This window comes from Panulirus ornatus, chromosome 14 (assembly GCF_036320965.1).
Source record: "Panulirus ornatus isolate Po-2019 chromosome 14, ASM3632096v1, whole genome shotgun sequence".
NCBI classification, from domain to species: Eukaryota; Metazoa; Arthropoda; class Malacostraca; order Decapoda; family Palinuridae; genus Panulirus; species Panulirus ornatus.
The window spans coordinates 7,902,940-7,929,407 of NC_092237.1; the positions used below are offsets into that span (position 1 = coordinate 7,902,940).

The 26,468-nt window shown below is 35.7% G+C and overlaps 2 protein-coding genes across 4 annotated transcripts; one reads left to right on the top strand and one right to left on the bottom strand.

The window, feature by feature from the left end:
• Nucleotides 1-1,356: 1,356 nt before the first annotated feature.
• On the top strand, nt 1,357-19,928 carry vilya. Of its 3 annotated transcripts, none has more exons than XM_071669533.1 (9): nt 1,357-1,548; nt 4,330-4,479; nt 5,403-5,467; nt 7,427-7,558; nt 9,822-9,931; nt 12,094-12,208; nt 12,852-13,125; nt 13,458-13,515; nt 19,758-19,928. In XM_071669533.1, the coding sequence occupies exons 1-9, from the start codon at nt 1,428-1,430 to the stop codon at nt 19,786-19,788; spliced, it is 1,056 nt and encodes a 351-aa protein (XP_071525634.1). In that variant the 5' UTR covers nt 1,357-1,427; the 3' UTR covers nt 19,789-19,928. The 3 variants fall into 3 exon arrangements, with proteins under 3 accessions (XP_071525634.1, XP_071525632.1, XP_071525633.1); XM_071669531.1 differs by lacking the exon at nt 19,758-19,928 and adding an exon at nt 15,391-17,381; XM_071669532.1 differs by lacking the exons at nt 7,427-7,558; nt 19,758-19,928 and adding an exon at nt 15,391-17,381.
• RsfS312 (ribosomal silencing factor RsfS-like protein, 312) lies at nt 17,959-25,688 on the bottom strand. The gene is made up of 6 exons (XM_071669534.1): nt 25,541-25,688; nt 22,864-23,344; nt 22,563-22,712; nt 20,739-20,821; nt 18,679-18,853; nt 17,959-18,220 (listed from the first exon to the last, which is right to left on the bottom strand). Exons 2-6 carry the CDS (start codon nt 23,315-23,317, stop codon nt 18,024-18,026), a joined length of 1,059 nt encoding a protein of 352 aa, XP_071525635.1. The 5' UTR covers nt 23,318-23,344; nt 25,541-25,688; the 3' UTR covers nt 17,959-18,023.
• Nucleotides 25,689-26,468: the final 780 nt, after the last annotated feature.

A 26,468-nucleotide genomic window follows, 5' to 3' on the forward strand; every position in this document is an offset into this window, starting at 1 on the left:
TGATACCTGGGCAGATAGTACCGGTAATTTACGTCCCTGGTTGTTGGCTGCCTACCAATTACTATTTACGTCTCCCCCTATATATCACAATGCTCCGGTTCACTGTATTCCATGAACCCCTTTCACCCTCCAGCATGTTCATTCTCTGAGTAATCAAAATCTTTTCCACTCAATCCATTCATCTCCAATTTTGACTCGCCCTTCCACTTCTAATAGACATATCCTCTTTGTCAACTTCTCACTCATTCTCTCCATATATTCAAACATACCCTTCTCATTACTTTGCTCCTTACCAACTAAAATCTTTAGGGAAAACTACCTTACCAATAAATGTAAAGCTTGAGAAGGTTGAAAATAATGTAAAAGGAAACTTCCTAGGCAAAGGTACTACTTTAAGACATACGAAAGAAATATAGTGATAAACATACTAACTTTATTTAAGGTAGAAGAGTGTCTCTATTATCACTGTTTCTACTAAATGAAAAAATAAAACATGGAACTGATTGAACTCTCCTGGTATCTTAAAATTACTATACAAATAATTTTTTCCTAAAGCAAATAGTAGATATTAACACCTTTCTAAAGATTTCATCCTTGCTAATCAAAGTAGGAAACATTTATTTACATGATAAGCAAAAGCATAAATCCCATCGAAGATATAGTCTGCTGCAGCATTTTGCGGAAATATTTGAGTAAATAAAACTGTAAATAATGAACCTTTAAGTTGACGTATTGATACAGTCAAGTCACGGAACTTTTTCAATAGATAGATATGAAATACATGATCCTAAAAAGAGTTGTTAATACAAATGAAGACATTCTTGAAAACGGGAATACCTGGAGACCCGGGGTATGGAGAGAGTTGATGTATCATCAAAATACCAAACTCTATCTTCCAATCCACCTCTTTCTTGTCTAGAACCACTACATGATATATGTTTGTTTTTTTTTAGAATATAACTCCAGACTTTCTCGCCTTATAATGGTGCTAGTGTGTCATACTAGCGAATATGGAGAACCATAAGATCACAAGAAATTAGTTTTTTCAATAGTTTTGAAACTATACCCATATGTAAGTCACTTTTCTTACTATATCACAATAATTGTTTAGACAGAACTAATATGAAAAGATTTTTAGATACAATGTGAGAAATGATATTTACAAAACGACAAAAAAAAAAAAACTATGACCACTACTCACAAGTAAAAGATGAACACTTTAAATAAGATAATTTTCCGGCCATATATTAATCAACAGGACAGCCAAAAGCATATGATATTCACCTAGAATAAAGATACCCGGATATTTTTTATTTTTTTTTACCCAATTTTGAATGATGTTGGCAAACGTGGCAATGGTGAATATGTTACGCGTACGGAAAAGTGAAGTTTATTTCGCTTGCAAGTTGGCTCTATAACATCGTTGAATGTCGCGAAAGAGACAGCTTGAATCGCCAACGATCACAGAGACTTGCTACTGCACGCGATGGGTGCTTCCAATGAGGCAGCAGCATCCTTTTCCTTGTAGATTTTACCTTAGAAAGCTCGGTAAGTATGATCACCAAAGACCCTCGCAAAAGGTAGTAAGTTGACTGGTTATATTTACAAGGTAATTCCAGGTTAATACAGGTAGGTGTGAGGTTAAGTATCCTAAGAATTTGATTTATGGCTATTTGTCTTCGTGATTATAGTTGTAGGATCCCAAAGAAAGATAAAAGAATAGATGGGAAACTTGATTAGCTGAAGGATGGCATCAGATATCCTTTGCGAGAAGTTTTGTTATAATTTTTTTTTTTCTGTAATATTTAACCCTCACAAGATGTGTCTATGTACTGAACTTCATAAAGGAATACAGACTTTTTTTTTTAATGAACTTTTCACCATGATGTTTAGTCTGTGTGGTGGTTACTATCTGCCTGTGGGAAAGTAAAATTTATTTTATTCTCACATTCTGATCCTTGTGGTCTTTGTGCTGTAACGGTGTTGGTAGTGGACGGTGGTAAAGACACAAATTTCATTTACATTCTTGCTTTGAGGTAGAAGTGTCTCATGTCTTTGATGTGTATTTTTTTCCCAATCGAAATTAAAAGTCTTGACAAAAGAAGTCAAAAGAGTTTGGAAGACAGGGTAATTTATGTAATTAGGTCAAAAATCATTGAAGAAACGTAATTTTTCCAAGGTAAGATGAAGGATATATCGTTAGCCAGTGAGACCTGACATACACTATCAAGGATAACACAGTTTGCATTACGAGTAATTATTATTCCAGACGGCAATTACAGTCACTAGACATCTCAAGAATTAACTTTCTGATAGCTACTCCTTTGCCTCAAGGCTCAGGCTATACTGTTATTCTTTGCCACACAACGTGATTTATGGACCAGCGTTGTGAAACTTCATTGGGTTGAAATATGAAAAACGTATACACAACCTTTGTGAAATAAGAGCAGCAAATGATTGTCTAATCCCATTCTGAATGATTGGTTAGCGAGTCTCAATGAGAGGCATGAGGACGTGGACATTGGTATGTTATTGTGTATCAATTAAGGTGAGTTTTACTATGAAAACTGCAACTTTACCCTCATATAAAAAGTATTAACAGTATGAGGCAAATGTTTGCACAGGATATGAACATCTGTTTGGACTTAGTTCGGAGATGAGATCATATGCCTCACCCTGTTAACAGAAAGTGTATATTGATATTCATTGTGGTTAGGTTTACTGGGGTAAAATGGTGTGAGATTGGGATGTGTTAGGGTCCGGTTTGACCATCAGCTGTTTTGATGCCATAGGTTAGATAATGAGGGGAACTCTTGTAGAATCTATTACTTAGCCATGAAGAATGTATGATCTAATTTGGTAAATCAATGCTGTCTTCATATATCAGAGCCTAAACACACATTTTATGTAACACAAAGTACAGTTTCTTAAAGAATTTTTGGGTATAATGTGATATTAATGCTGTTTTCTTATTAGAACTGAAATTCTTGTTGGTAAGTTGTTTTGGTTGAACCATGTCTAAGTTAAACATTAGCTCTATTAACATAAAGTAAGCTGCAGTTGAGTGATGGAGAGGTGATTGATAGCTTAAGGTGGGTTGGGATCCACATGGGCCTAGGTAAATGAAATCCTTCAGATATATTAGATTGATGGCATGGTTACACACAATTGCACTGAAAAGCAAATAGCAAGACTTTTGCATTGAAGGGGCAAAAGAAGAGACATGACATTTGTAAACACCATATCTGCAAAGCCATAAATGATGTTAGAACAAGGATTTGGGACAAAATGTTAAACACCTGTACCTAGATATGTTACTTTCAACTACTCATGTTAACAAATGGGCTGTGAAAAATTTACAAAATCTTATTACATTGACATCTGATTGTTCTAACCCTACAAGAAAGCATGAATGGCCATTCATTATGCTATAAGCCGAAATAAGAAACACAAGGAACAGCTACAAAAACACGTAAAAGAAGACTTGATATGTGGTTGAAAGCAGTTCCTGATGGACTCATAATTGATAGTTATATAACAGTAGAGATGAGTGGTCTTATTCATTAAGCAGGATGTGTGGCGTGCACTAAGAGCGAGTTCTGCCATCGTGGCAAAATCTCGTTGGTACTCAGCTACTGACTCTGTCATTAAATATATATCACACAGTCCCTTGTAACTTCATGTGGTGAATGTGAAATCCCATTTCACATTGTTCTGTCATAGATTAACTGTTTATCCCTGCCAGCAGAGCATGACCACTTTTCTCAGTTACAGTATTGTATTAGATCATATGTATTCTGTTTCTAGGTATTTATGCATGATCATGTATTGATGATGCATCTGCCCTTTGAATACAGTGTACTTAGGAGCATCTTGATACTAACAGTATTGCTGAATATATTCAGGACATCTATACCTTCAGTCATTTTCCTCCATTTGAATCCAAGACTTTCTCAGCCAGTTTCATTTTGGCTAAAGCCCCTCATCAGTAGTTTAACATGAACAAGTAAGGCTAGTCTTGTTGCTGGCAGCACCATTCTGATGGTACCTTCATCGTTTTCATTGAGTATTTCCTTTGATTTGTCAAGTCTTTTTGAGGATTGTAAAGGAGGATAACCATTGTTCATTTTTTCTTGATGTTGCTTTTCCCAGTACGTGTTGACATTTCTCACCAGCAGTATCGCATTGAAAGGGTATTCAAGTGTAATGACTCGTTTTGGATCTGTCAAATTTTTTATTTATATTTCTTAAATCACTAGCAAGATCTTTAAATCATAATGCATGAAGTAACTTTCTGCAAATTTCTAAATTTAATGCATTCATCTCCAGAATTATTGTACTACTTCCAAGAGATTAATGATATCAACATGGATTGGATTAACTGCAATTCATGTTGTCGACAGCCAGGAGATGAGAGTGAAAGAACATTTGCTCTTACTAGTTGTGGTCATATCTTTTGTGACCTTTGTCTTGCACAAGGTATGTTGATATCTTTGCATGTATTATCATAGAAAAAAAATCATAGTGTGTCAGTAAATTCTTTCTTGCCATTACATGATTGACATTTGAGTGTTACCTCTCCATGGTGGAAATAAATCTGATACATGAGGTAATGTTTTTTAGTGGTTCATAGTGTGTACATAAAAGTAATTTATTGTTAGTAATCATGTGTATCACTCCTTAGATATTGGTTAAGTGAGAACTAAAAAGATTGAGTGCTGGGAGCATGATTGTCCATAGTTACTATTCCGAAGTATTTGGTAAATCATTTGACTACAGAGTATTCATTTATGATAGTTGTTCTTCACATGGGTCTGTAGAGACTGATTTTAGGATTTTGAAATTAGGAACATATGTTTGTAGATCCTGATATACTTTTTGATATGTGATAGAGATCTCAGACCATACTTCCAGTATGTTTAGTGAAATTTAATGTTTGGAAAAAGATAGAGAATGAGAAAGTAGGTTTAGAGATGTGTTTTGCAGCCATGTTATCGCAAATGTGGACTGCATCCATTAAGGAATGAGTCTTGGAAGCAATGAGCAGAATCTGTACATAACACTTACATAAAGACAAAGTAAAATCTGAAAACCTGAAATTTATGTATGTATTTCCATGTTTAGCTAATGCATTTGTTTGAATTTTGCTCAAGAAAGTGAATGAATTGCCAAAAATCAGTTAGCTAACTACAACTGAAAGGTGTTTTGTGATCAGTTTACAAGTAAAGTCTTATGGATTGGTTAGAAGCCCTGCCCATGGAACGTAATTATTTGCTTATTTAACTTTCATCAACCTTAACTCAGTTTTTCAACCTGTTTTATTTTCCATAATTGTACAATATTTATTTTAAAAAATGCTGCTGTGAGACAGTGTAAAATACTTAGTTTAATTCTTTCAACAGCGGAATCACGCTTTAAGTGTAGTGCATGCTCTTCACAATGTCAGTTAATCCAGTTATCATCAAAGGTATGTTCAGGTAGTAAGTTTATCTTATTTAAACATTCTCTGTAACTGTATGGATTAAAGAAACCAGTTTTCTAGCGCCTGGGAGAATCCTTTTCAGACCATTAAGTAATTTACCTCCACTGTTTTCCAGTAAATAATGATATGGGGATAAGCTAGGTATTATTGTAACCTCATTTCCCGTTTGCATGTTTGTGTCTGCCATTTGTTTCCTTCAAGATAGTACTTATTATTAGGCCTCCTTTCAGTGTATTCCATCTTAGTCACTGTTTAGTCTGTTTATCTATCTGTCTATCCATCAATATCTGTGATGTCTGTTCCTTTTGGGAGTTCCCATAAGGGGGTGGCCATGGCAAAAGGGTGTCCATAACTGGTAAACTCCATTGATGCTTTTTAGCCTTTCAGTGCACTTGACTTCCATTGGTTGTGTATCTGATTGCTCCTGTTGCCCATTTAGATTTCTTTGCTGGTTTTCCAGATCCTGTAGCTTCATTACTTTTCTCATAAGTGAGTGTAATTGTTTTGTGATGTGTCATGTGCTTTGTGCTTTGATGACTGAAATTAAGGGTTGGTGAGACTGACGCATGCACTTGGGAAGAAGATTTGTACTCTAAACTTAGTCTATCATTCATAGACTTTTTAAGTCTTCCAGTGCTGTATGCTACTCCTATTTACTTCATCTTCTCTTATCTTGTGTCAAATGCTCACTACATATTCCGTAGTTGAAGAAATACTTCTCATGTCTCTTCTAATAATTTTTCTACTTAAATCCTTATAGAATCTCCTCTGACCGTAACAAATTTTTTTGTGTCAGTATCATTTTCCCCTTAGAGTGAGTTTATAGGCTCTTATTGTTTTATTTTGTCCTTTCTCCCTGTACAGGGAGATCAAGGGTTTCCTTTTTTTGTTGACTTATTCCACTCAGTTTAGGTACAATTCTCATTTCATTCCTTTGGACTTTCTCAGTGATGTAGTATTCATCAAATAGAGAGACCAGACTTGCAAGGCACATTTCATTGTTTAATATGTAGCATATCATCTCTTCCTAAATCTTTCACTGCCCTTATACATAGAGGATTTTTTGACAATGACCAAAGGATTCTTCTCTTTGGAGCAGTCAGTCTCATTACAGAAGGGACTGATTCATCTCTGGGGCAGCTCCAGCTCTTCATGCTTACTTGTCAGAATCAAGTTCAGAGTAGTCCAGTCCAGCTTATCATTTTACTAAATCAGTCTGTGAAAACTTAGCCCACTTTGCTATTGCTACTGTGTTAGTTCTTTCTCTCTTTCACTCCTGGAGATATTTCTAAAGTGCCTTCTTCCAAAAGCTAGCTGCTTTTATGCCTCTGCCTTTAGCTGGAACACAGTAATGCTGCTTAAGCTTTTGTGTTGCTCAGTCACTGTTTGGCCACTAGTGTCTTAAATATCAGCCATTGTGATATCTGTTTCTTTCCAGTCACCTCAAACTTTTGGAGCATATGCCTTCTTATGTGTTTCCTAATGCGTAATGTTTCCCCTTTTTCCTTTTAAAAGGTAGGCTTTTCATCTATTCAGAAACTGCATCTCTCATCAAAGGCTTAACTTCAGTGAAGATTTCTGTTTATATGAAACTTGTATCACAGAATGTATTGTTTGCCTTTTGCTTGTAAGATCATTAATTTGCGTAAGCTAATAATGTACAATAGAATAATCTGTGCTGTAGTTAATTTTTCATAATCGTACCAACCACCACATACTGAGATAGATGTTATGAACACTGTATCCAGAACAGACTTAAAGGATGCTAGAACTATAGTCGGGCATAGATGAGTAGTTGAATTATTAAATCCTTTGTTCATATGTCATCAAAAGTCTGCTTTGAAGAGTCTTGCTTCATATCAAAATCAGATTTCATACATATTTGTTACTGTATCCTTCATCATTGCATATTGACTAACGATAAGATTTTTAATTGATTTACAGATGAAACCAGATGCAGAAATGTACTTTTTGGAGCCAGCAGCATTACTTAAGAGACATTACACTCAGATTAACCGTCTTCTTGAGTTTCAGAAAGACCATCGTATTAGACTTGTTTCTTTCCACAGAAAAGTTGTAAGTAGACTGATTATGGGATTATATTGTTAGGGATAATTGTGATTCATGGAAGAATGATGTTGGTTATAGCCCTTTATGTGAAGTTGAGTGGATTGAGTGTACATGAAAGAATCATGAATAATTAGTACTATTGTTAGCAGAATAGATTTGGAATTAGATTAGTTAAGTGTTGGAAGTATCAGAGGTGACTTGGTGATGGAATCTCATGTGATGATGGGAGAAATATGGACAAGTATTTATGGGTGCTGCCATATTTTGAATTTCATAGAGATGGTCAGGGAATTATGTGAAAGAATACAGGAACTTTTTGGTCTAGTGGTAGAGTGAAGAATTAAGTGTTGAGTTGGTGAATAGAGTTCGTTCATTTAACATATAAAGAGTATGGTACAGCCTTCTTGGGAAACTTTATATGATTATTTACTCAAAACTTGTCTAAACCATTATTATTTCTTATGAATTAAGACTGAGTATGCATGCCTAGATTGGGAAAACATCATTTATCAGATTGGTCAGTCACAAGTACAAGTGTTGGGAGCACAGCAATTCATGATATATGTGATGAGGTCACTGAGATGGGTTCCTTGGAGGTAGGGAGACCTAGGAGAAGGTTCATGACCATCCACCATCGTTCATTTGGGTTGCCATCTGTGTCCAGCAAACAGAGCTTACAGTGTGTGTAGAATTCAGATTGTGGTGGGAAATTACATGCATAGATTGACACCAGTTGCACCCTGCTGCATACGCATCAGATGGTGCCAGTTGTACCAGAGGGGTTTAGAAACTTTTGAGTAAACAGACTACATTAGTAAACACATGTCATGACTCATACCTATGCCAGTATGTCAGGGAACAGTTGTATCACTCCATTCCAACATGGTTTTCGAAAGTTCCACTGTACCATGGGCTTCTTGATACAAATATTACATAGCTTTCAGAAAGGATTTACTAATTATCATCATACAGTAATAGTATTCTTTAATCATATGATAGTACTTGGAGATATGGAGTCATAAGTTAATTGCACAAAATGGGCCTTCAGGGCAAACTATTAAGGTTTATTCAACAGTTTTTGATAAACAGAATTGAAGATGGTGGTTGGTTGTGAGTATTGAAGAGAATTCCCATAAGAAAAAAAGTGTGAAGGAGAGAGGCATGTTAAGTGTAGCTTGCTTCATTGTTGCCATCGATATTGTTGTAGACATTGTTCCAGGTAAAGTTGAATTATCCCTCTTTGTTGATGATATGGCTTCTACATCTGTTGTACATAATCATCTGAAGTTACTGTAAGCTGCTGTTGAACATTTTAGCGATTGGTTACATAAGTTTGGTTTTAATTTTTTTCAAGAAAAAATTGTAGATATACATTTTACAAGATTAACTAAAAGATCAGAAATTCCATATATTACTGGGAGGCATTCTTGTTCCATATGAATAGGGTTCCATATTGTTTGGGCATAATTTTTAATAGAAGATATACATGGGCCCATCGTTTTAGAGATTTTATTAGTAAACTAACAGGTATTGAACATTTTGATGGTAGTGTTTCACTACTCCTGGGAAGCTGATAGCAAAGCCGTGCTGAGGTTGTATGATTCATTTCATGGATTGAAACTGGAATGTGATTGCGAAATAAATTCATCAGTCATTGACAATATCCTGAAAGTGGTTAACATCCATAATCTAGGCATTAGAATATGCACAACAACATCAACAGGCAAATCTTCATAATGTCCTAAAGTTTAAAGTCTGGCACTTATAGGCACAGCAGTGGGCCCCTACTCAACCTAGGTGTTCATCCTCCTCTTTGGGCTGGACAGTGAATGGATACCTGGATTAGGCAGACTTTTGTGTATACATATACACATGAGTTAAGGCATAGTATAAATATACAAGGTTAAGAGATGGGGCAACATAAGAGTAAAACTCTTTCCCTGTAATACGCAAATAGTAATAACACCAAATGCGTCTTGTGTTTGGAATGGAAAATCAATCCTGTAGCTTATTTATATGAAATGTATCTGGCTTTCATCAGTTCTTTTAGTGCAACTGTCCATCTCCTATCATTGTCTACCTGTTGTTATGCCTTTCGTCATATTTTTGTAGCTCTTCTAACCTTTCATTTGCTTACCCAGTAACATGATGTTAATTCGAAATACCATTTTCCATACCATTTCACTGTTCATTATCTTACTGTACTGCATAACACTAAACTGTTTATTAGAAAGTTACTGCATCTCTATGGAATGATTCTGGTTTTCAGCTTCAGAAATATAAAGTTCTTGAGAAGCAGCATTCAGCAACCACCAGCCATATGCAGGAGCTGGAAAGAAGGTATACTACAGCAACAAAACGTATCCAAGAACTGGAGATGTAAGTATGATAATTGAATGCATTATGAAATTATTTGAAAGTAAAAAATGTTTCGTACAGTCAGTATGATAATGGAATGCATTATGAAATTATTTGAAAGTACAAGAACTGGAGATGTAAGTATGATAATGGAATGCATTATGAAATTATTTTAAAGTAAAAGAATGTTTCATACAGTCAGTATGATAATGGAATGCATTATGAAATTATTTGAAAGTAAAAGAATGTTTCATACAGTCACTTGGTAACTTATACATGAAAGTTTTAATGTTATGCTTGTGATGTACTTTCATCAAAGGTCCTCTGTCTTTAGAAATATGATGAAAGTTGTTTTATTATTATTATTTTTTCTTTTACTTTGGAGTCTCCAGTCACGGACAGAAGTACACATCAAGGCTGGGCCTTAATTGAAATATAGAGGTTAATGAAAGGGAAAAAGAAGAGACAAAAGAAAATATTTACGAATTTTTTGGGAAAAATAAACTGTCTTTTAAAAGATGTGGGAAGGTGGAGAGCTCCAAAGCTTCAAAGTGTTGAGAGAGAAACAGTTATCAAAACAGTACACCCTTGAATTGCCAATAGCCCTACAGTAATCTTGTGATGCAGCAGCCTACTGAGTATTATGTGGTCTCACTAGTGGTTGGGGCACACAAGCAGCTAGCTCTCAGAAGCAAAAAATTAAACAGGAAAGTGAACCAACAATGTAGTACTGGGCAAGTGGGTCAAGTTTTGAAATTAGCTTGCGAGAGTTGATAAGTCAGACTGCATTCAGTTCAGCTCTGTCAAGAAAGGTTGCAGAGCTAGAACCACTTCAGATGTAAGAGCAGTACTATTTGGGACTAGTTCCTTAGATTCATTTCTTTGGATACTGTAGATAGAATTGATGGTTATACAGCATATTGGAATTTTTTATGAAAATATATGGAAGTGTGTTTATTTCTTACCAATTTGTCATTACCAGTGTCTGCAGGGGAATTGTCCTCACATATGATCCAGCTAATGTTCCTTCATTTTTATCATACAGGCTATTGAATTTACCAGTGGTATTTTCCACTGAAATGCTCACCTGCCAGCAGACAGGGCTGTTGTAGTTTATTCAAAAGCAATTGCTGTCTTAGTTGATGGGAGAAGGGCATCTTTTTGCTAGTCACCGTGTACTCCATGCTGAAAATTTCAAAGTTGCTCATTTTGTAACAGTTTAGCAAAGTTTTGAACCAAAATAGTGGTATTTATGAATGAAGAGGTTCTTTTGAATGAAATAGCAAAGTGTATCAAGTGATATTGCCAAACAATTTTACAAAGCTTTAAAATGGTTGTTTGGCAAGGAAATTAGCAGCACAGGAGAGGGGCACATGGTCACATGCTTGTTCTAGTGAAAGGGTCAAGGAGCCTATTGTTGGGTAAGATTATATCTGAATAGGTCCTTGTCATTTGTCAAACACCATTTTTCAGCAGTACTTCAGTTTATCTGTGGTTGACCTTGTTTTCATGGCTTAAAATAAGCAATTGTTGCTGGGTTTAAATTAACACAGGCAGTATATTCATTCTGGATAGGTATTTTCTTTGATTTTTGTTTAAGTGCAGTTTTCTTTATTTAAGAATGTTAGATGCTTTGAGAACTCTGCCTTATTGTTGAGAAGTGTAGGTGTTGAAGGATGAAAAACCACGTGTTTCTGTGCTTCCTTATATTTTCCCTTCCCTTCCTTTCCCTCTCTCTTGTACAAAAAAAACATTTCTTGGTTCCTGATAGTAACAGGTTGTTGAGTCACTCTGAATGTGTATCTGCCAGCTTCTTATGTTTTATGACGGTTGAAGGGGACGAATCCTCTTGGGTACATCTTATTTTAGTAGGTAAAACGTTGTAACATCTACCCACACAAGCATGTATTGTCATATTTTCTTGGTGCCCAGCCTCTGGCAGAGAAAAAGTTTTTTTGATATCCAAGACATACAGTTCCTTAGAACTCTTCACTGCCTCCTCTCTTATAAAAATGTGGTTTGCACACTTTCTACCCTTTCTAAGTCCTCTTTTTACTTCACATACAAGTGTTTCAGTAATAAAAGCTCCTTATAGGTGTCTCATTATTTCGACCTTATATCATTCTTATGTGTATTATTCTATAAACTGCAGCTTTACAACCGGTAGCAAATATTTATTTCAGTGAAAACCAGAATCTTCGTAGTATGATGTCTTGCCAGGGAGGTATAGGAGGAATTGGTTCTTCTTCACTGGAACCCTATCCAAGATTACCAGTCCAAAAGAAAAACTCTCCAAAGGTAAGCATAAAAAGAAAAGATATTGTTCACAAAGTTAAGTACCTAAAGGCTCTTACAGCACAAAAGTGTGATTTGATTTCATTTCTTGCCTGTAATTTTGTAAAGGTAAGATGAAGAGTCAGAAAAATTGTTCCATGAAGTTGAAATGTAAAGTCATTCATTACTACCAATCCTGCAAAAGTGAGATAGAGTGTCTGGTATCCCTATGATCCCTGGACCACATGGTCATCAGGCTGTGAATGGTTGTGGTGGTTGGATGTCAGATAAGCATACACAAGGGTTTGTCAAATTTAAGACCAGTTGCTTTGAGTGACCCTGTCCTCATGAGGGAATTTCAATTTAGGGGATTTGAAACCCATTCCCTCAGTCATGGAATTAAATCAAAGCAGACTTTGGGTTTAGAGAGGCTAAATGGACTCATTGGCCTCGCACATTCTTTGCTCACAAAGTTTCCTTTGGAGGAGGAACGGGTTGTGAAATTTCAAAACCAATTTTGTAAAGATACTGTTTTACTTACACTTTTTCACATTCTCTCATAGCAAGTTAATGGACTCCTCCTTTGGAGGAGGAACGGGTTGTGAAACTTCAAAATCAATTTTGTAAAGATACTGTTTTACTTTCACTTTTTCACATTCTCTCATAGCAAGTTAATGGACTGCAGGTGTCTCCTGGGGGAGCCAGAATCAGCCCAGGCCGCCTCTCTCTAGTTAGAACAAGCCAAGAATCTGCAGTAAATAGACATAGCCCGACTAATATGCCAGCTACCACCTTACCTCATACCATTGCATATGGTGCAATACAAGGTGCTAGAACTCCAGTCAGCCAGTATTCTTCCCCACCCCCTCCTTATCTTCATGCCAACCAACAGCCTCAAGTACTGCATGTAAATGACAATTCACATACACCTACTAGACCAGGTATGTATAATATTTGAAGGTCAGTGTATAGTGGGAGGGAATTGGGTTTAGTATTATAGACAACTTTTATCCTTGTTTATTTGTTTTGTCAGTTTTTCAGAACTGACCCATAAAACAGAATATTTGAGAACACATTGTGCCTTACATTGCTCACAGATTAGAAGGGAAATTGGCCAATTTTCTAGAGCTTCAGTTAGATGATGGTTTCACTAACAATACTTAGCCTTTAAATATATGGGAAATAATAGTATTATGATTTTACTCAAGTCAGTATGTACTTTGTTGTGATTAATCTAGGCATGTATACTAAAATCAGGCAAATATGTTTGAAGGTGTTGGCTGCTACAGGACTGCTAATCCCTCACCATCTAGGACACCTTCACCAATGAGGTAAGTGGTTCCCTCAACTGCCAGTGTGGTTACATAAATTCTACATTAAATGTAAGAATTTGACGATGTAATGCTAGTGTACATTGTGTTAGTAATCCATAAAAGCTGAATGATTTGCAATTTTGCAAGCAGGATTTGGGAAAAAAAAGCTTCACATTTCGGTTTCCCATTATAATGTGAAAGAAATAGCTGTATAAATGAAGAATATGTACAAACAACTAAGCAAACATTTCTTGTATGGCTGTGGTATAGTGTTAAGGAGTACATTGCCTGACAGAGGTGATGGGGTGGCTGAGGAAAGTGCAGGAGAATCAGGGGAATGAACCCCACAAGCAGATTCAGTCATGATAGAATTATTTGTGAAAAGCATACATGTAAATGTAAAGGATATGCACAGGGAAGTGAGCAAACATAACTTTTGTGGCTATGGTATAGTGCTAAAGTTAAAACAAATTGCTTGAAGGAGGAAGGGAGAAAGGGGAGAGGTACAGCAGGTGAGCATTATAATGTGAATTCACCAATTGACACACAGCTGTTTATGGTTACTATTTATATGTATTTACTTATATTTACTCACACAGCTATTTATGGTTACTTTTATACATATTTACATATATTTACACACAACTATTTATAGTTAGTTTATACATATTTACTTATAGTCATACTTACACATTCACACATTTACACTTCAGAACTCCATCAGAGAATGGTATTTTCTGAATTAAGCACCTGTAGTAATCCAGGTACATTTAGCAACCATCAAGATACAAAGTATTGACTGGGGGATTTAAACAAAGCCTTGTAACTTTAGCACTTAGTATGTTGAGCCCTAGCTACATAAATCTTCTCATGAAAACCCTTAGCAACTAAGTATTAAAATTCTTTTGGGGTACAAGGAATTCTTGCATATCATGCTTGTACTAACTATTGCTTTAGTTATGCCTGGGACATAAGGGTGTTGATTACAGTCAGGAGTGCAAAATTGCCGAATAATTCCATATCAGAACAACCTATTGATCATGACCCCTTCACAAAAATGTCCATATGAACTTATATCGATTTAGATTTTCAGTTGGAATTGTGTGGTGAAAGTATGACATGCAAAAGTAGATAAGGGGAGGTGCATCCTTCAGAGTACATTTTCTTCATGTATTGTTAATAGTGCTGGGATGGATTGGCTAGTAATAGGAGACAGCATGAATGTAAAATGATTTAATAATAGATTTTTAGCATTGCATACCATTTGGGTGTATGATGCTTATTTAGTTGTATTAAAGGTACCATGGGACAGAAAACAGAATAAGGGTTGTAACAAGTTGCAGAGCATGATTACTATATCTCTGATGCACATTCCCTTTGGGAACTCCCATCAAGGGAATGGCCACAGCAAAAGTCTCCATTCATCCCTGTCCTTACATGCCTCCTTCACATACACCATTCCATGCATTCTTCCCCTATTTCTCTCCCTCCAGGTTTCCAGAAAATGTACATTATCTCAAGCATTATTACACACTGGGATAAAGTTGATTTAAGAGGCTGTATGTACTTGATCTGCCTTATGAAATTCAGAAGGGTGCTAATTACGATACACTGATGTTAGACTAAATTAACACTTCTCTACTGTATTATGCATTATATTTATATGTTTTTTCATCAGAAATTCATTTAATAGTTTTCTGGTCTAGTTTAAATTGACTATGAAAAACAGGCCTGGTCTATTATGTGATTCATTGTTGGCTTTGATGACACATAGTTCCACAGATTATTATGTTTTATATGGCATTCTGAATTTTCATATCGTGCTGGGGAAAAAAAATCATATCCCTATTTTATTTATTCATTTGTTATTTATGCACTTCTTTCTACCAACAGAAGTGTTTCGGGCTCAATGAACCGACTATCTTTGGTACCTCCTAGTCAGGTTCAGTCAGCAAATGCATATTCAAAGCCAATTCAGCACACACATTCATCACATCCCAGTTTTAGCTACTGTGGCAGTTATCCAGACCTTCGACCTGTTAACCAAGTGTCTCAACCTTTTACATCTCATTTAACCCAAACAGCCTTAACATCACCAATTGCCTTTTCTAAAATGCAGCGACACCCATCATATGGAAAATATAACACATAGGTTTACTAACAATTGCACATTTTCTTCAGTAGATAATAAAAGATTTGATAAACAAATCCCTTTAAGAATTTAACTCTGACGACAGTTTTTGAATAAATTTCTTGAGTGACTAAAAATTGTAAATGAGTCATAGAAGTGGAAGTAGATGATATAGTAGCTGTTTAGGGAAGTAGTACTTTCTTGACTTCATAGTGATGGTGCCAAGAATCATAATACTCACTCCTTTTTGGGGATGCTAGTCTTGCTATCTTTCTCGAAACTATGCTGCTGGGTTTCAGTTAACATCGTTTTAAGACTACATTGAGAAAATATTTGCAAGTAATGAGTGAGTGAGACTGAGAACCTTCATTGTTGCATACATAAGCAGAATTGAATATTATTGTATGATCACCAACAAGACAAGCTGAAAGTAATGAACTAGAATTCAGAAACATTTCAGTGGCACAACCAAGGGAGTGGAACAAATGGACTATCAAGAATGTTGAAAAAACTTGAGTTATTTATACTAGGAAGATAAGGTACATGATAATCTACTTAGGCTAGTGATTGGGGGAATAACAAATATATACCAGAAATGTGCTTAGAAGAAATAAATTAATACTTTCTGCAAGATTTCCCAAAAATATTTCAGAAAATTGGTGTACAACATCAATTAAAGCACAGTGAAAAAGATGGAGAAATTTCTTAATATTAAGCCAGCTGAAATAGTATACCTGCAGGGAGTGAATATTGGAACAGTTAAGATTAGATTATCCTGATTGCAAAAAAATTTTCCAAATGAACACAAGATTCACAGCTATGCATTGTGCATGTAGACAGACACTAACTATTCTTAAGCAATTACTATATGTGTTGAACATTGTGTCAGTCCTGCCACATGCCATAATTTAAACATAGGTACTCTTATCTAGGTCTGTAACCCCTGTCAGTCTGTCTGTGTATCAGTTTTATTCCCCTCACATTTGCTTGAGACTTTACAGTCCTTACACATTTTGTCAAGCTGTATCCTATGTTGATTGAGCAAAGCCTTGCACATTGCTCCAGCAACTACTTGATTCATTTCTAACCTCTTTAAACGTATGCATGATGTTTTCTTATACACTCATCTTCACACATCAAAACATTATAAACAAAAGTCATCATCTTAAATATCCGTTTGCCCTCTACTGCCCACTCTGCTTTCATCCATCTTCTTGCATCCTTTCTGTTTTTGTTCTTTAAGGCATACTGTAATAAATCTTTTTCTCATATCATCTACCTTACCTCCTTTATGACCATGCCATCTGAGAAATATTATCATCCATTTGCTTTATTAATTCCTTTTTGCACACCTTTTATCTTTAATTAGGCTTTCATAAGTCTTATGTTGCTTATCTATCTCTATTGTTCTCTCTTTATTGCTTAATATGTATTCAAAGGAAGATTGATGTTTAAATTTTGTAATTACTCCATTATCCTGGCATTTTACATTCTCTACACTTTTACATTTCATTCGTCACAGGTCTTAGTACATTTATAATCACCAATCTCAAGTACTTAAAACTTTTGAATAACTAATGCACTTTCTTCATTCAGACTAATCATGCTGTGAGACTTTTCATCTCTTGAAAACTGGCATTCACACCTTACCATTGGAATCCTTTTCCTATTCACATTAACCATTGTACTTAACTTTTCTGATTTATGCAGCAGAATGATATGATCTGCTTAAAAAATAAAATTCTGTCTACTGTATCTGGCTTTGCTTGACCAATGCAAGTGCCCACACCAAAGTTTTGTGCCACCACAAATCATTCCCAGACTGTTGTTTCTTAATAAGTTTGTCATATTTTGAACAAAGACAGCATCAGCATTATTCCACCCACATACTAACATTTTCACTTATTTTAACTTGGATAGAGCACTAGTATCTTCCTCAGTTACAGGCATTGCCAAGCAGTGTGGCAGAGCAATTCTATGACATGAAAGCTTCTCTCAGCATAATTTTACCAATATTTTGGAATAAGGTATATTAGAAAATTTAGGAAGTAGGTGTTTAAGGAAAAATAAATCAGTACACAAGAAAGGTTATTAGAAGCATATTGGTATATGCTGTGTAAATTACTGGTTTATTTGGAGAAATTGTTAATGCTGTAAACTCAGCCACAGGGTCATATAGAGTATGTCCTCAAGGTTCTTGACTGACTGCTGACATTGGTCATAATGTAGCTCTGCTATCCAAAAGGTTTTTGCTCTCATTTTCCTTTGATTTAAGATGTGAGCCAATTCAGGGTAAAGGGTTTCCTTTTATCTTTCATTGAAACAGTGGGTATAACAAGTACATTTATTCTTCAAAAGTTAAGAGGAGAAACTTCATAAAACTACCATCTACTGTTTACACTAATGATTTATTCTCAGGAGACATTGTTGATGCTGCAAACCCAGTCACTGAGTCTGATATTTTGAACTTGTCCATGAGGTTCTCTTCAGCCTGCTGACATTTGTCATCATATTGTGATCCTACTGTCCAAAGAGTCTCTAAGTCATACATTTCCCTCGATTCAGGCCTCATGATATGCAAGGCAATGTTTCCTGTATTGAAAAAGAAGAGATTTTAAGCATATATTGCAAATAAATTATTTCATATATACAGAAATGGGCAAACTAGTTTTAAGAGCTAGTTTATAAGGTGATTAAATTAAATGAACTTTCATTATATCATATTTCATCCTCTCTTTGGGAGTGAAAAGAAAAAAAGTCAAGAACTAACAATATCTCCATTCTTAAAAGTTTTGAAATTTAAGATACAAATATTGCTATATCTTGAATTATAGATTTACTTGCATCCCCCTTTTCTTAAATTTAAAGCTGGCTGGTAACCATGCCAAGTCTCTGAGTATTTCAGGAACTAAATATTTACATTGTTAAAATACACAATAGGAGCATTCACAGTGATGAGTATTCATGTAATGACTCGGTTGGAAATTCATAATTCATACCCTTGACTATAATAATCACTTCACATATATATAAATCTTGTGGTCTCTTACCCATATCCATGGCAACCCAGTCTGTTTTTATGCCTTCCAAAAGAAGTGGTGGATCTTGTTTATGTTTCTTCAACTTATAAATCTGACGAACAAGCTCAGCGAGAGCAATGATATGTCTCTGAGAATGGCTTGAAACAATAACAAAGAAGCTAACATACTTGAGCTCTTGAGGAACCTGAAAGTAAATGCTCTAATGATAACATTTTTTCATTTTAACTTAATAAAGAAGAAAACATATCTCCTTGCAATGTTAGTCTGTTCTATATGAGGGTGGGTTATTCACTCTTACTGATACTTGGCAAGTCCACTACTGGCTTGAAGTGCCATGTTTCTGCCAGTTGCATGAAATATACACAGAACGTGTTTTGCATAATGTATGACGATTACAATTAACTCTGCCCCTTGATAATACAGAGAAACTCTACCTTAACTTTCAAAGAAGATAGATGGAGCTGTGAATAATGAAAAATGTTTTCCCCTCTGCTTGGGAGTCATGTATGCATCAAAATAAGTAACAGCAAAAAGTTGCAATGTGGACTTTATGCACCTACCCTAACGGCTGTAGGCCTTCCTTCCACCATTTGATAGGGCTTCAAATGCTATATTATGCGTATACCCAGTCTTTCAGCAACAAAATGACAACCTCGTGTTATGTTCCCAACAGAATCATAATTAAAAACTGAAAATGGGTTTTTGTTTTCCAGGAAACTGACTAAGAATGGCCCATCCTCTCATATCCACATATATATACATAATGCCCATACACATACATATCCATATCAACATATATACATACACAGACATATATGTATATACACATGTACATATTCATACTTGCATGCCTTCATCCATTCCTGGTGCTACCCCATCCGGCAGGGGAGAAAGAATACTACCCAAGTATTCCCTAAGTGTTGTAAAATGCACTGGAGTTTATTAGTTATGGAGAGACTATTGCTGTGGCCACCCCTTTAAGGGAGTTCCAGTTGGAACAGGCATCAGAGATATAGATAGATAGTGAACTAAAATAACTTGTATGGCCATGATATAAAGCAGAAGTTAACATATGAAGACCATGGCAGGTGTTGGTCGGTGAAGGCAGGAAGGAACTGAAGGAAGAGTCGAGGGACAAGCCTTTGACACAATGTCAGAGTAGACACATCACTGTTCTGAAAGAAATGCATGTAAATGTAAAGTGATGTTTAGAAATAAGTGCAATAACATAACTTACATGGCTGTGTGATAGCACTACAGGTGACTAGCAGATGCATTAGGGGTTCGGGAGGTTCATCGAAGGGTAAGGCTTGTGACCCAGTATCCTAATGGCGTAATCATTATTTATGGTTACTATTTATGGATGTTTACACCTTTATATTTATTTACAAATATAATTATGCCAGAGTTACTGCAAATTTTGTTGGGAAATGCATCCCAGAAGATGGCATGACCAGTTGCTAGAAATAAAGTCAATAGGAATTCACTGGTTTACCCATTAGAAAGGAATGAATGCAAATTGTCACCTCACAAGGTTTGCCTGAGTATCTGGGAACTTACTGAACTAAACTGTTGGAAACATCTACTGTACATCCAGGAAATCTAAGCTAATCATCCAAAAGCCCTGTGGGGAAGAGCCCATTTTACCATCTGAAATGTAATCCAAAAACGTTTTAAGAATTTCTTTAGACCTAAATGGTCTAGGATCATAAATTATGTAGTAGAATCCCTGTTATGACAGAGAAATGAGATATTATTCTGCCATGGCCTTTGTGCTCTTTCTATCAATGTTATTGTTTCCTAAATCTATGATAATGGTATCTAATCAGCAAAGGAGTTGAAGGATGGTACATGAGCTGTCTTGACGGGAAGGGGCTTGTCCATCCCAGTATCATTAACATAAAATACTACCTCAAGAGCAGAAATGAGCTTACATAAAATGTATCAAAGAAGGCTAAAAAAAATTGCATAAAAATATCTAAATATTTAGGTGATGACCATCACCAAAATTAGTAATAGTGAATAATAACAGGATACATGGATAATTCACCTAGTTCACAAGACTTTACCTGTATAACAGCAATATCCTTGGCATTCTGTTCCTTTAAGAGGTCTACCAGTTCCTCTACGTCAAATACACCTGTCTCACCACCTGCAAATGATGTAGTTAGAACAATGATCTCAGTTCACAGCCATTATGCATATGTAGTTAAGTAAAATCTTGCAAGCACTGTGATTATATTAAAGGAATTGACACAAGTAAAAAATGATCAAATGCCTGATAGTAAGTGTACAAATCTATATAGCATCATTTATTTGTAATGCCAAAGCTCAGTTTGCAATTATAAGAGGAATGCATAAAGATGTTCATAAAAGCAGTTACAGTTGACAGGATCATGACATTTTTCTTGTAAGAAGGAATATGGTAAGTAGTCTAAGAGGATTGGGAGGGGATTTGTTAAAGCATATTGTAGTATTTAGCTTGGCCTTTCATTTTAGATGGTATATTACTAGAAATAAAACAAGATGAGAAAGAAAGCTGTATGAATGCAAAACTTCCAAGAAGCTGAATATAGAAAGAGCATTCAAAAGCACATGATGAGGTTTATGTGATAAGAAAGTTTGAGAATGCTGTCGTGGAGATGTATGGAACTGCATATATAAGTTGTGGAAAGAGGTGCAGTAAAGTATGATGAAGATTTAAGAAAGTTGGTGGATAAAGGTCTGAAAGAAGCTGAACCTGCCAGAAAAAAGCAATGAATGGTTGGCAAAGAGCATAGACTATGAAGTCATCGCAAGCTAAATGGAGAGAAAGTTATCTCATAGAGCAAAAGTGGGTATGTTTGAAGGAATAGTAGTTCCAACAATATTATGTGGCTGCAAGGCATGGGCTATAGATAAGGTTGTACAGAGGGTGGATGTGCTGGAAATTAAATGTTTGAGGACAATATTTGGTGTGAGGTGGTTTGATCAAGTAATGAAAGGTAAAGAGAGGGAGAGAGAGAAAGATGTGGAAATAAAAAGTGTGTGGTCAAGAGAGCAGACGAGGGTATGTTGAAACAGTTTGGACATATGGAGAGAATGAGTGAGGAAAGATTGACAAAGAGGATCTGTGTCAAAGGTGGAGTGAACAAGGAGAAGCAGGAAACCAAATTGGAGGTGGAAGGATGGAGCGAAAAAGATTTGAAGCGATCAGGGCCTGAACATACAGAAGGGTGAGAGGCATGCAAGGAATAGTGAATTGGAACAATGCAGTATACCTGGGTTGACATGCTATTATTATTATTATTATTATTATTATTATTTTTATCATACTAGAAGGATATTCCATGGAACACTTATCTAAAGAATACAAGAACTGGAGCAAGAAAGGAAAGAGATGATTTGTAGGGATGGAGTTTGGCTCTTTTAATAAAAGCCAGTATTCAGGAACAACTGATTGATGATGTTTCTTTCAAACAGTACAGTACAGAATGAGAAAAGAAACTGAAATGTTTTTTATTTTGTTTGTACATAATACTGAAATTATGTGATGAACTGATCAAATACTCATAAAAAGTAATCAAGGCACAATCAGAATGATGCAAGAAACAAGACAAGCCTTGCCTTTTGTTAGAAAGTCTAAAAATGAGTGACTTTCAATAAAACTATGCCAGGTACGAATATCTAAAGGCATTGTGGCAAAGGCTTTTAGAATACATTCAAGAAAGTATCCTAACCCAGTGAACCACTGAACACACAAATACATCATGAATACCTGATCTCAGATTCAAGAGTGAACATTGGAAACTGAAACTATATTTATTTTTCCCAAAGGTTTCAATCACACACAAAAGAACACATAAAGGCCAGGCCATGAATACTTTTAGATACCAAAAACAGTTATATTTTACGTTCTAAGATAATCTCCTCTTCTTCCTTTTCTTCTATCTCTGCAGCAATCCCCTCTTCCCTTCGAAGTTGTTCTTCATGATAGTCATATATAATCGGAGATGGCTTTGAGTCAAACATTTCAAATTCCTGGGAAATGTTCTTGGCCCATGCTGGAATATCAAAAGGGTATACAACAAATTAAGAAAATTATTATCTTTCACAATACCTGATATTATTTGGGGAACAATACATATGACCCTTTCAAAACACTGCAGGTATTATCATATAAAACAAAGTCTCAAAAATACATTTTGAACTTACATTTCACTGATGGCCTATGTTCTAAATGGTCATTAGCTTCCTTTGAAAGACGGTTATTTTGCATTGCTGCATTATCACTGTTAATCCTGCATTCTTTATTCTTTTGATCATGTTCCTTATCCTCATGTTGCCTTTGATTCTCCCAATATTTCTCATCCTCATTTTCAGCATTTTCCTTTGAAAAATCACCTTGCATCTCCTTCATCCATTTCTTGACCTCTGGATCTTGAGAAAAGTCAATGTCGTTCTTATCACTTTCTCTTAATGTACAACCCACACTGAAGCTGCGACGTGAAGACACTCCAGAACACTGAACCGAAGTTTTAGCTTGTTGAGGACATCCCCTAGATGTTTTGAAATGGCAGAGAGTATTTTTTTGTTTTTTACTAGGAGTAAGCAGCGATGATGCCCTACTACAAAGCAAACAGGTCCGTGATGATGAGAAACGAAACATGTCAACTATTTCTTTAGTGCAACTAATCTGAAATTTAGAAATTTATTTTGAGGGATAACATATTTGCTGTTGATATTACAACACACTGCTCAAAACTTGGTGTAGCTAAATCAAATGATTTCAACAATGTAGCTGATGTTTATGCTATGGTAATCAAGAATCCTAAATGGAGTTTTTTAAAAACACTTTACTGATATCTAAACATTTCCTGAATTTATGTTCAGAGGTCAAGGAAGTCTGATTCTTCCCTTGAACTTACATGCATTTTAATATTATACAGTACAGAAATGTCATCATCCATAGGAGACATCTGAATTCTAATCACATGTAAGGTACAATATATTAAGAAATCTAAACGCTGGGCTCTCAAGCATTTGTAACATCCACCTTTTGTGGAACAAATATGAGACGCTATATGTACATTTGTCTATATTTCTGACACCTGTTACCAACTGGAACTTCCTTAAAGAGGTGGTCATGGCAAGTTTCCATAACTAGTAAAATCCAGTGCCACTTCTTAGCCTTAAGAACCTCACCCTTAACGCCACTGGCAGACGGCAACTCTAGTGCAGTATTTGCAGTATTTTCTACCTAATGTTCCTTCTGACTACTACTCCCTAATTAAGGCATAAGCGTTAGGCTGAAGCACACTATTGTGAATATAATCACAGCATGATTTCCATAATTTTTCATCTTCCTTTTTAACTATTATTCTTAACTTATTATTTAAAGACATGGGTCAAGAGCCTTTTGGTTTAATTGCACACGTCACCGGGGTCAAAAATTACAGGGTAAGAAAATAGATATTGAAGTATAAATTAATTTTTGCTAGTCTCTGTAATTACAAAATGTACAGAAATTCTGTAAACAGGAGAATATCCTGCTGCCGTGCAAATGTTTTATTCAAGTTATTTTCTGAAGATGAATAATTCAGAATAAACAATTATCTGTTTTATAAAAGGCTGCTGTCAGTACACAGTGGATGAAGTACATGGAAATAATGATGTGTTGAGTGCAGAATGAGTTATTTAGAGACAACATAATCATTAATATAAAGGGACAGTCAAACGGCACATCACTGTACAAAGCTGTACTTAAGTATTAACCAGAAAGGTTTCCTGAAAAAGCATAGCTCTCCCAACAATTTTGTAACTTGGGTCTATTATCTAGTTGAAAATGCAGTACATTTTTTAATCAAGTTTTAAAACAAACAGCTTGGAGGTATTCATCTACTAAAGGTTCATCATAATTTTCCCAAATTAATTAAGTACCATTATTCTTATATCCAAATCTTTTGATACAGTAAGATTTTAGTTTTTCTTCCTCTGAATTATGAATTGAGTCCAGTTTAGCTGCACAAAGCTCTGGGCTTAGATAAAGAGTGATTTTTTCAGCAATGGTTGTGTAGTTTTCAGGACAAAATATGAGAGCACAGCATTATACTTTTCTTTGGAATACTTTATGTGACAAGTGGTGAATGTTATGAAGATCTGCGAATGTGGATTAATTTAAAACTAGGAAAAACGCTTGTAAAAGATCTACCTAAACCTCTAGGATCCTGGATTTATAGTACAAATATACAAACAATGCGGTTTGCTGCTGGAATGGCAACCAGTTTTTGTTTGTGGATTTAGGGTGCAAACCACCAGGCGGTGTGCAGTGTTTTCGTTCAGGTTGGTGAGGTAGTATGATGTTAAATCATAAGTGTGTCTGCCATTCGACTGCAATGTTGATTTCGAATAAATCGAAGTTGCCTGGGGTGAGGTTTTACATTGATTCTGTTAATTTTTCAATAAAAAGATACGATTTTATGGCCGGTTTTACAAGTGTCTCAGTGTTTGCCTAACTTTTACAGTTTCCCTGATCTTCATAACCCACACCACTACTACTATAACACCGTATTATACTTATTCTCCTGCCTGTGGGTTTTCTCCAAGGTCCTGTATTATCAGCTCGCCAGGTACAGACTATTCACATACATCATACATAAGAAATCACATGGCACACACGAAGCTGAAATTGTATCTTTGCAACTTAAAAAAGAAGAGGATCTTTTGTAAGGAGGGTATGTTCATAATAACGAAGTTCACATTCACCGGTGAAGGTCCAGCTGGCTAGAAACACATTTACACCTTTATTTACATGAACCATCTTGAGTTCACAATTCTCTAAACAATGAATTGAACATGTTCAAGTATTTCACCTCGATTGAGCAATACGTACGTTTACTTTTTCGACTGTTAGAGGAATTGAGTAAGGGGATGTCGTGTCGTCTGTTTATTATGGTGGTTGAGGGAGCCGGTTCGTACCAAGAATCCGGATTCCGGTTCCTGTCGCTGAAAAAAAAAAAAATTAAGTTGGAAGATGTACCACTTGTATGTTCTGAGTTACCAAACCAAATTTCATGCGATGATAATCTGGAATACGGCCTGGCCTCACTTTGAAAATAAACATTAGCAAAGAACCCTGGAACCCTCTGTAATCCCTCCAGTTACTGCTTTACAATCCTTAATGCATAGATTCCGTAAAGGTACAATCACGGTGTGGAAACTAGAGGGAAATATTAATTCTTCATACTGGTTTTGCTCGTGGGGAATGTGAAAATGTTGCTGCCAACGAATCATATATATATGTATAAACGTACACAAGAGTATCTGAATATTGACTATTTTGGACGGTAGAATGAATAGGAACGCTGTGGCATATTGGGGTCGACGCTCTTTCGATTGACTTAACCAGGGCATATGAAATCACTGTAGTAAACCATGGAAAGGTTGTGGATAGGGAGCTGTAAAGTCGGTGCATTACAAAATACAGCTAGAGAATGTTTGCGAGCCCATCTGGTCTTTTTTTTTCGGGCGCAGCCTCTTTATATCGTGGGAAACATATATGTATATATATATATATATATATATATATATATATATATATTTGTGTGTGTATATATGTATAAATAGCTAGTTACATTAGTCACATTTGACAACGAATTCTGTCACCTGGTTGTAACAGTCTCGAGGTCAAGAGAAACCTCATCAAAAATATAACTGTTCCACATCTGTATGGGTATCTTATAACTTCGTTTTGTTACGAGATATTTCTACGGAAGCGATCATAAATTTCAGTAATTTCGTTATCGGGATGCTTCAGTGCG

Excerpts from the sequence above, each read along its gene's own strand:
- vilya (XM_071669531.1), top strand. The coding sequence starts at position 1,428 with ATGTCGCGAAAGAGACAGCTTGAATCGCCAACGATCACAGAGACTTGC. Across the intron at positions 5,468-7,426 it reads TAATCCAGTTATCATCAAAG|ATGAAACCAGATGCAGAAAT; the intron begins GTATGTTCAGGT and ends ATTGATTTACAG. Across the intron at positions 9,932-12,093 it reads CGTATCCAAGAACTGGAGAT|TGAAAACCAGAATCTTCGTA; the intron begins GTAAGTATGATA and ends TATTTATTTCAG.
- RsfS312 (XM_071669534.1), bottom strand. The coding sequence starts at position 23,317 with ATGTTTCGTTTCTCATCATCACGGACCTGTTTGCTTTGTAGTAGGGCA. Across the intron at positions 18,854-20,738 it reads AGGATATTGCTGTTATACAG|GTTCCTCAAGAGCTCAAGTA; the intron begins GTAAAGTCTTGT and ends ATTTACTTTCAG. Across the intron at positions 18,221-18,678 it reads CTGGGTTGCCATGGATATGG|GAAACATTGCCTTGCATATC; the intron begins GTAAGAGACCAC and ends TTTTCAATACAG.